Raw genomic sequence first — 9683 nt, 5'->3', positions numbered from 1 at the left:
CTCATTATGTCTCATTCATGTCTCGTTCTTGTTTCATTCATGTCTCATTCATTTTCGTCTCATCCATGTCTCATTTTTGTTTCATTCATCTCTCATTCATCCATGTCTCATTATGTCTCATTCATGTCTTGTTCTTGTTTCATTCATGTCTCATTCATTCTCATTCATGTCTCATTTTTGTTTCATTCTCGTCTCATTAATGTTTCATTCATGTCTCATTCTGGTCTCATTCTTGTCTCATTTATGTCTCATTCTTGTCTCATTCATATCTCATTCATGTCTCATGTCTCATTCTGGTCTCGTTCATGTCTCTCTCTCAGTGCGGGCGTCGGGCGTACGGGTGTCTTCATCACCCTCAGTATCGTCCTGGAGCGGATGCGTTACGAGGGCGCTGTGGACATCTTCCAGACCGTCAAAATGCTGCGCACACAACGACCAGCGATGGTGCAAACTGAGGTAAAACACGCATCACATGACCGACAAACACTGTTATCACTAACCTCCGAGTCTTTGGAGGATCTCATGCTGGGAAATTTCTGTAAATCATATTTTCCCACCTCAGACCCAAAGTACCAGACTCAGGACCACCACAAGATTTGCTATGATTTATACTGTTATGGAAAAAGTGATATAAAAATATTTATTTTATTAAGTGATCACATCCTCCCGTCTGTCTGTCTGTTCTCAGGACGAGTATCAGTTCTGCTATCAGGCTGCTCTGGAGTACCTTGGGAGTTTTGATCACTATGCAACATAAGAAGAACGCCAACCTGTACAACACCTTCCCCCTCAACAACCCCACAAACACCCGCAGAGGAACGACAACGACGACGACACGTGAAACACACACAGACTGCGACGCAGAGCAGACGTTCTCTCAGGAGCTCTAGGAGACACTCTGCGTCACAACGCAAACTATTACCTCAGTGTTCAAATATTGATATTAATGTTGTGGTCGGCTTTTTAGAAATATTAAACTGTGGATGAAGATCTTCATAACAACAGGAAAATATTACATGTACAAAATCTATTTAAAGCAAAACAACGAGGAAAAAAAGAAACTATGAAATCAAAAGCCTGGATAATTGCTGCACCCTTCAGTGGGAGTTTCTTCGAACTGTATTTGCCAACGTCAGATGTGAATGAGTGCGAGCTCATCTGCCTGCTAGAGTCATCGTTGCCATCCCAAACAAACGCGTCGGCGCCGCAGAACGGAAGCAGATCTCCTACCTTCTGTGCCTAACGGAGCGACCGCAGCCAACGCCGTACATTAGCACACGTGATATAATCTCTGATCCTTGGGAGCTGTGCACGAGACGGACTGAACTCTGTGAATACTGTATTCGGTGTGTCTCTACATGACTATATGCTGCTTACATCGTTTTGGAGGCTTGAATCTCGTATCTGTATCATGTTCTTTTGCTCCTTTCTGCTGTGGCATAATGTACTCCGCTGTGTCTTTATGGTGGGACGACGGAAGGGCCACGATTATTGGGTTTATAGATAAATGATTGGGCTGATACACGTTCTACAGGAATCGCGAGACTCATTCCCCAGTATTTCCAGCCATGCGTCAAACGCTAGAAAGATCTTCTGAGATGGTTGCATTCTCCCTCGATCAGACGTCGGTCGAGCCGAACCCGACGAAACTCTTCTCGTTATGTTTAGTTTAGCGCAGGCGTGATGTTTAGGAGTAGCGCCGGAAGCGAGCCGGTTCTGAGATCTCCACCTGAGACGTGAAGTGAGCCTTAACGTTGTTGTCAAATATTTAATCGACCTGATTTTTTTATTTCGCTTTGTTTATATTATGCTTGAATTTTTAAGGATCTATTTATTTATATGATTTTTATGGCAATATAATTGGTGAGCTGTGGTGTAGTTGGCCAGCTAATGTGACTGTACATGGCTCAGATGTACAGTGTTGTGCTTCGTATCCCTCTCAGATATTTTGATATTTCCTGTGCACTGATTGTTCTAGAGGAAGCTGACGGCCCGCGGCCCTCCGGAGCCCAAACCTCACCGAAACGGTCGTGAAGTATCGCTCCTTCGCAAACAAAACGCACGTGTTCTTAGACATTACACACGTTTCTCATCAGCATTATTAGTCAAACTAAACGAGTTAAAGCACACCCAGATTTCAAGAGCCCAGAGAGATGATATCAGCCTCAGATCAGCGTCACAGATCTACAGTGTGCAGTACCGTACCATACAGTGATGCACCACGGTAAACACAACAAAAACTGCCACAGTATGTGGTTGTTAGCTGATGAGCTCAGTAATGACCAAACATCAGCTGATTAACTGTGGCATCACTGTACCGTAGTACGAGCTCATCCTAAGAAAGCAGACGCTGATCTGCAGGTTTTCTCTCTTCATGAATGAAAGCACACTGAGACAAGATTCTGCTGCTCGTCTCAATCAATTATTCTCAACATTAAATGTTCCTTTGGAGATGAAAGCACACAAACGAACCAAAAGCAACATCTGATCAGACGACTGTGTGACGAGTGAACGTGGGCCGCGTGCTGACCTACAGTAGTGTTTCACTTTCTCTGCTTATTGATTTCAGATCATGTATGTAGATATGTCGACTTTGTATTAAAACTGAACGACTGGATATACTGACGTGAAGGCCGTGTGTGTCGTCTGTTATTTCATATTTCATATTAATCATCTGTGATTATTTTATACTTCAGTGGAATCGACCGGTTTCTGATTCTCTTGTGACTCCTGATCACTTGTGAAGGTCACATTTTCACCACTATGTAGTGCTGCTCCTCACATACACACATATATCACAGACTGTTTATTAAAATAACTACAGGCTGATTTAGAAATGTACAATCTTATAAACATCTGCAATAAATATATTTGTGTGTGTGTGTGTGTGTGTGTGTGTGAGTGTGTGTGCGTGTGAGAGAGTGTGTGTGTGTTTGTTTTTGTGTGTGTGTGTGTGTGTTTGTTTTTGTGTGTGTGTGTGTGTGTGAGCGAGCGAACGAGCGTGCGTGCGTGTGAGAGTGTGTGTGTGTGAGTGAGAGTGAGTGAGCGAGTGTGTGTGCGTGTTGTTTGTGTGTGTGTGTGTGTGTGTGTGTCCAGGGGGATCTGTTGGTCTGGTGATTCTCACTCATTTGCTGCATGAGCTCACTGTTTTTTCTCTCTGTTGTGATTTTGCTGCTGATTCAAATAAAACATGTTTGAATCTCTAATATTTTCTGTACTGCGAGACTCTTATTAGTTCGGTCAGGGTCACTTAAGTTTAATTTCAGTGTGTCAAAGTGTTGCCTGGATACAGATTGAGTTTGGTGTCTTTGCACTTCAGTCACATTTGAAATATCAAATGACTCTGAATAATTATGAAGCTCTGTGCTCTAAAAATATCTGAAGATGAACACTGTAGGACCAGTTAAAAAAACAACCTTTAGTGAACGATGGACGTCCATGTGTTCATTTGACACAAGAAATCTGAAGAGAGCCGAGATCTGAAAACAAAAATTCGGGTGCGGCTGGTCATGTGCTTTTGAAGAACACATTGATATGTGGGCGTGGCCTCACGGGGCTGGTGGGCGGGGCTAATGAACACACAAAGGTGTCATCTGACCCCGAAGCTTCAGGTTAACATCAAATGATCTAGAAGCAGCGCTGACAATAACAAACAAATAACTGAAGACTCCAGAGTTTATGAAATGCTTTTATTAAACATTCTCCAGGTTTCAGACGCAGCCCTGGTAACGCTTAGTGGGAGTGGCTGTGGCTTGCAGTGGGCGTGGCTCTGTGCATCATGTGGGCGTGGTCACAGCTGCTTCTATCTGCAGTGAGATCTGACTTCGAGTAGTGACAATTCTGCAGGCCGCTGCTCATCTGTATCCGGCCCAAGCATGATGGGAAGTAAAAAAGCAAACAGGAGGTTTTCTCTGGAAAGCTCAGGGTGAGTGTGTCTTTTTCATTATTGTTAACTAAAACATTTAAAAATTAAATTATATATATTATATATAATATCATATTTATATATTGGACGAAAATGAACTTTAAAAATATAAATAAGTACATTTAAGTTTATATACTACTGGCAAAAACACAGTTTCATGCATCTATTAGTTTTAAGATTTTGGGTTATTTGGATTTTCATGAAGTTTTGTTTTGGACTAGTGGAAAGAGAACATCCAAAATACACATTTAAGTGTTAATTTTATTGCACTTTATCTATTTGTGTCTGTAGAAATCCAATCTATACTGTGTATTTAAAGAGTTTTTTCTCTTACATTCACCAAACCTTACAGTTTTATTCCACTCTATATTCTGAAGGTTTGTTCATATATGATTCACACTGACTTACACAACATTTTATTCCTAAAAACATGGTGAAAAAGTGTTTGTTTTCTGTCTGTTGACAGTATTTATGATAAAAAGAGAAATCCAAAAACCCCTCTGGAGAAACCTTGAACTCTAATATGATGACAAAATCAAACAAGAATTATGAACCTTGATTCATCCAGTCTTCAGATTTATCTGCTGGAAATTAGTGCATATTTGATTAGATAATGCTTATATAATATCTTTTAGTTATGTTTTAACCCTATTCACTTGCGTGGGGATTCTTGCCTTAAGTACTAAAATAACTAAGGATAAAACTTAAATAAAAATCAATTAAAGCAAAATAATAAAAAAAACTCTGATACTAATAACAATTGAGTAAAACAAAATTACTAAGACTTTAACTAAAAAAATGTAAAAAAAATTTAAGGTAAACAAATTGCTTTTAAAATAAATGCTCAGTAGTACAAAATAACTAAATAAACAGTACAAAATAACTGCTTAAACCTTCTAAATGACCCACATGATTGTCAGGTTCATCTGTGACACATTCAGACAAATGTATCAATATTAATCAGACAATACAGAGTCAAGGCAAGTTTATATATGTGTAAGATTTCAGACGCTGCAGTAAGAGCACATGTGCTTGATAGATATGATTACTGTATTCACACCTCACGCGTAAACCATTAGATATGATTACTGTATTCACGCCTCACGCGTAAACCGTTAGATATGATTACTGTATTCACGCCTCACGCGTAAACCGTTAGATATGATTACTGTATTCACGCCTCACGCGTAAACCGTTAGATATGATTACTGTATTCACGCCTCACGCGTAAACCGTTAGATATGATTACTGTATTCACGCCTCACGCGTAAACCGTTAGATATGATTACTGTATTCACGCCTCACGCGTAAACCGTTAGATATGATTACTGTATTCACGCCTCACGCGTAAACCGTTAGATATGATTACTGTATTCACGCCTCACGCGTAAACCGTTAGATATGATTACTGTATTCACGCCTCACGCGTAAACCGTTAGATATGATTACTGTATTCACGCCTCACGCGTAAACCGTTAGATATGATTACTGTATTCACGCCTCACGCGTAAACCGTTAGATATGATTACTGTATTCACGCCTCACGCGTAAACCGTTAGATATGATTACTGTATTCACGCCTCACGCGTAAACCGTTAGATATGATTACTGTATTCACGCCTCACGCGTAAACCGTTAGATATGATTACTGTATTCACGCCTCACGCGTAAACCGTTAGATATGATTACTGTATTCACGCCTCACGCGTAAACCGTTAGATATGATTACTGTATTCACGCCTCACGCGTAAACCGTTAGATATGATTACTGTATTCACGCCTCACGCGTAAACCGTTAGATATGATTACTGTATTCACGCCTCACGCGTAAACCGTTAGATATGATTACTGTATTCACGCCTCACGCGTAAACCGTTAGATATGATTACTGTATTCACGCCTCACGCGTAAACCGTTAGATATGATTACTGTATTCACGCCTCACGCGTAAACCGTTAGATATGATTACTGTATTCACGCCTCACGCGTAAACCGTTAGATATGATTACTGTATTCACGCCTCACGCGTAAACCGTTAGATATGATTACTGTATTCACGCCTCACGCGTAAACCGTTAGATATGATTACTGTATTCACGCCTCACGCGTAAACCGTTAGATATGATTACTGTATTCACGCCTCACGCGTAAACCGTTAGATATGATTACTGTATTCACGCCTCACGCGTAAACCGTTAGATATGATTACTGTATTCACGCCTCACGCGTAAACCGTTAGATATGATTACTGTATTCACGCCTCACGCGTAAACCGTTAGATATGATTACTGTATTCACGCCTCATGCGTAAACCGTTAGATATGATTACCGTTAGATATGATTACTGTATTCACACCTCACACTCCTCACGCGTAAACCGTTAGATATGATTACTGTATTCACACCTCACGCGTAAACACACCTCACGCGTAAACCGTTAGATATGATTACTGTTTTCACTCCTCACGTTAGATATGATTACTGTATTCACACCTCACGCGTAAACCATTAGATATGATTACTGTATTCACACCTCACGCGTAAACCATTAGATATGATTACTGTATTCACTCCTCACGTTAGATATGATTACTCTATTCACGCCTCATGCGTAAACCGTTACATATGATTGCTGTATTCACTCCTCACGCGTAAACCGTTAGATATGATTACTGTATTCACTCCTCACGCGTAAACCGTTAGATATGATTACTGTATTCACGCCTCACGCGTAAACCGTTAGATATGATTACTGTTTTCACTCCTCACGCGTAAACCGTTAGATATGATTACTGTTTTCACTCCTCACGCGTAAACCGTTAGATATGATTACTGTTTTCACTCCTCACGCGTAAACCGTTAGATATGATTACTGTTTTCACTCCTCACGCGTAAACCGTTAGATATGATTACTGTATTCACTCCTCACGCGTAAACCATTAGATATGATTACTGTATTCACACCTCACCCGTAAACCATTAGATATGATTACTGTATTCACTCCTCACACGTAAACCATTAGATATGATTACAGTATTCACACCTCACACGTAAACCATTAGATATGATTACTGTTTTCACTCCTCACGCGTAAACCGTTAGATATGATTACTGATATGATTACTGTTTTCACGCCTCACGCGTAAACCGTTAGATATGATTACTGATATGATTACTGTTTTCACGCCTCACGCGTAAACCGTTAGATATGATTACTGATATGATTACTGTTTTCACGCCTCACGCGTAAACCGTTAGATATGATTACTGTTTTCACGCCTCACGCGTAAACCGTTAGATATGATTACTGTTTTCACGCCTCACGCGTAAACCGTTAGATATGATTACTGTTTTCACGCCTCACGCGTAAACCGTTAGATATGATTACTGTATTCACGCCTCACGCGTAAACCGTTAGATATGATTACTGTATTCACTCCTCACGCGTAAACCGTTAGATATGATTACTGTTACGGTCTAATTATTACGTAAGAGTAATTATTATTATTATGAATCCATAATAACACTTCCTCCAGTGAAAAAGTGTTCTGGTCTGAATCAGGAGAGAAATCTGCACAGATCAAGCAGCGTTTAAACAGCTCTGAACACATATGTGGCTGGATTTTGATGTGAGAGACAACAGCAGATGCACTTTTTCACTGGAGGAAGAGTTATCTGATCAAAACTCTATGAATCTCATGCAAAAGAAAGCCATTCAGTTCCAAGTTCTGGTGTCTGAAGATTCTACATGTGAAGCTTCACGTTAACATGCATTGAAATCATTCACCGATATTCATGACGCATCTCCCATCTCATAAACATTCTTACAATAGAACATAAATATAACATTTCACAACAGCAACATCATCAGATTCAGCAGCAGCAGTGATCACAGACAATGCCATGCTGTTTACTATGTGCTCATAAATACAATTATAAACATGTTTACGATATAGATAGACAGACAGACGGCGGGCGGCCGGTAGGCGGCGATATTAGCGCTGCGGTGTAGTTCTCCTTCCGCTCGTCAGACCACAGAAGAAGAAGCAGCTGCTTCATATCACTCAGCGCGATGGAGTCCAGCGATGCGGGTAAAAGCCTGCACACACTCAAATATCCTCAAAACACTGGTTTTCTCGCACATATGTGTGTGTGTTTGCGTGTCTGACTCGTTCTTTGACTCAGTTTGTTGAGGTGATGTTTGTTTGGATTGTTTTGATCGATTAGCCGCTTCAGTGCTAAACCTCACAAACCAAAACAACACTTGTGTTGTACTTTATTAGCGATGTGTAGCATATAAAACACGATATCAGAGCTTTATATTCTGTATTTCATGCTGAATAATTCTGATATCCGTCTGTATTTACTTCAAATTCTATATGGGTTTCTTTTTCTTTTTTCATCTTTTCTAAACATGCTATACCTAAAAATATGCCTACTTTTGTTTTTAGCAGTAACGTTAATTTACTGTGTGTTTGTACTTGTTAGTGCACTAACTAGGTACTAAACCTTAACCTAACCAATGTAGTTACCTTATATTAACAGAACTTTCTTAGGCAAGTACATGTACTGTAAAATAAAGTGCAAGCAAAACCATGTAAGTCTATGAGATGAGCTGAGCAGTACAGTGAAATAACCGCGTGTGTGTTTCAGGTCGTGGCGGCTGGAAGACTCATCAGAAGAGTAAACTGAATGTGATCATGAGACAGGAGGAGCTGATCGCTCAGAAGAAGAGAGAGATCGAGGCCAGACTGAAAGAACAGGCTCAGAAGAAGCAGAAGCCCGTCCAGAACCAGAACCAGAACCTGAACCAATCCAGCAGGTGACGCACGGCTCTGATCATCAGTACAGCAGAACAGACGTGATCTGTGTGTGTGTTGATCTCTCTCTGTGTGTGTGTGTCAGTTCTCCTCCCTCAGAGGCATCTTCATCATCATCCTCCTCCTCCTCCTCCTCATCCTCATCAAACAAGTTTGTGAACGACGGCAGTTTCCTGCAGCAGTTCCTGAAGATGCAGCGAGAGAAATCCAGCGCTGATGAAGGTTTGTTTCTCTCACACGTCACGGGTGTTCGTTTGCTTTGACTCATAGTTCAACAGTATCTGCACGACTGCAAATGTATTAGTTTTACAGTTCAATAAACAAGAAGTTAATATACTGTTACATTTTAGAAAAATACTGTAAGTTTTTGCTCAATTTCACCAATGAAAACAGCTCTAAACAAAGTCGTTACAGCTTTTCATTCCGGAATGAATCAGTGTTTTGAACAAATCAATGACTCATTCATACAGACAGTGACTCAGTCGTTTGAACGAATCAGTTGAATGAATGACTCACTTATTAAAGGTCCCATATTGTCAAAACTGAAATTTTTCTATCATTTTTTCATGATAACTGAGGTCTAGGTTCTATGTAACTACCATATAAGTTTCAAAACAGTCAGTCCACAGTAAAATTCACACAGCCTGCTTAAAGTAGCTGTGATTTTTCACGAACCATTGTGACTTCCGTAAAAAGTTGACGTCAGAACTACACAGTCACCGCCTTCAGTCACCCCCCCGAGCACCGCCCACCGGCCCACTCTCCTTTAGCCAAACCCCAGACAACATTGCGGAAACATGTCGAAAAGGTTAACTTTAACCACGAAACCAGATCGGCCGACCAGTAACGTTACACTCTCACTCAAAGGATGGACGATCTGACAGGATTGTTACTATGAGGTGATCACATCTAACGTGTATAGTAAAGACAAACTCAC

At 40.5% G+C, this 9683-nt stretch overlaps 2 protein-coding genes across 5 annotated transcripts in view; both read left to right on the top strand.

The window, feature by feature from the left end:
- LOC107655457 (receptor-type tyrosine-protein phosphatase delta-like) overlaps window positions 1-1619 on the top strand; it is a 78327-nt gene extending 76708 nt beyond the window's left edge. Inside the window, exons 30-31 of the mRNA XM_016442948.1 lie at window positions 321-456; window positions 689-1619. Coding sequence (XP_016298434.1) covers window positions 321-456; window positions 689-757 — 205 coding nt within the window. The 3' untranslated portion in view covers window positions 758-1619. The remainder of the gene's footprint in view (window positions 1-320; window positions 457-688) is intronic.
- A 6314-nt stretch (window positions 1620-7933) lies between these two features.
- The window catches only part of sugp1 (SURP and G patch domain containing 1), an 18946-nt gene continuing 17196 nt past the window's right edge, over window positions 7934-9683 (top strand). For 3 of the 4 annotated variants that reach the window (XM_016442965.1, XM_016442963.1, XM_016442962.1), the window contains exons 1-3: window positions 7934-8017; window positions 8580-8748; window positions 8832-8968. In XM_016442965.1, the coding sequence (XP_016298451.1) occupies window positions 7999-8017; window positions 8580-8748; window positions 8832-8968 (325 nt within the window). In that variant the 5' untranslated portion in view covers window positions 7934-7998. The other variant, XM_016442964.1, reaches the window with a different exon arrangement.

Source organism: Sinocyclocheilus anshuiensis, unplaced genomic scaffold, assembly GCF_001515605.1.
Source record: "Sinocyclocheilus anshuiensis isolate Anshui unplaced genomic scaffold, SAMN03320099.WGS_v1.1 scaffold1116, whole genome shotgun sequence".
In the NCBI taxonomy this organism is placed as follows: Eukaryota; Metazoa; Chordata; class Actinopteri; order Cypriniformes; family Cyprinidae; genus Sinocyclocheilus; species Sinocyclocheilus anshuiensis.
This window is presented reverse-complemented; position numbering and strand designations above follow the sequence as displayed.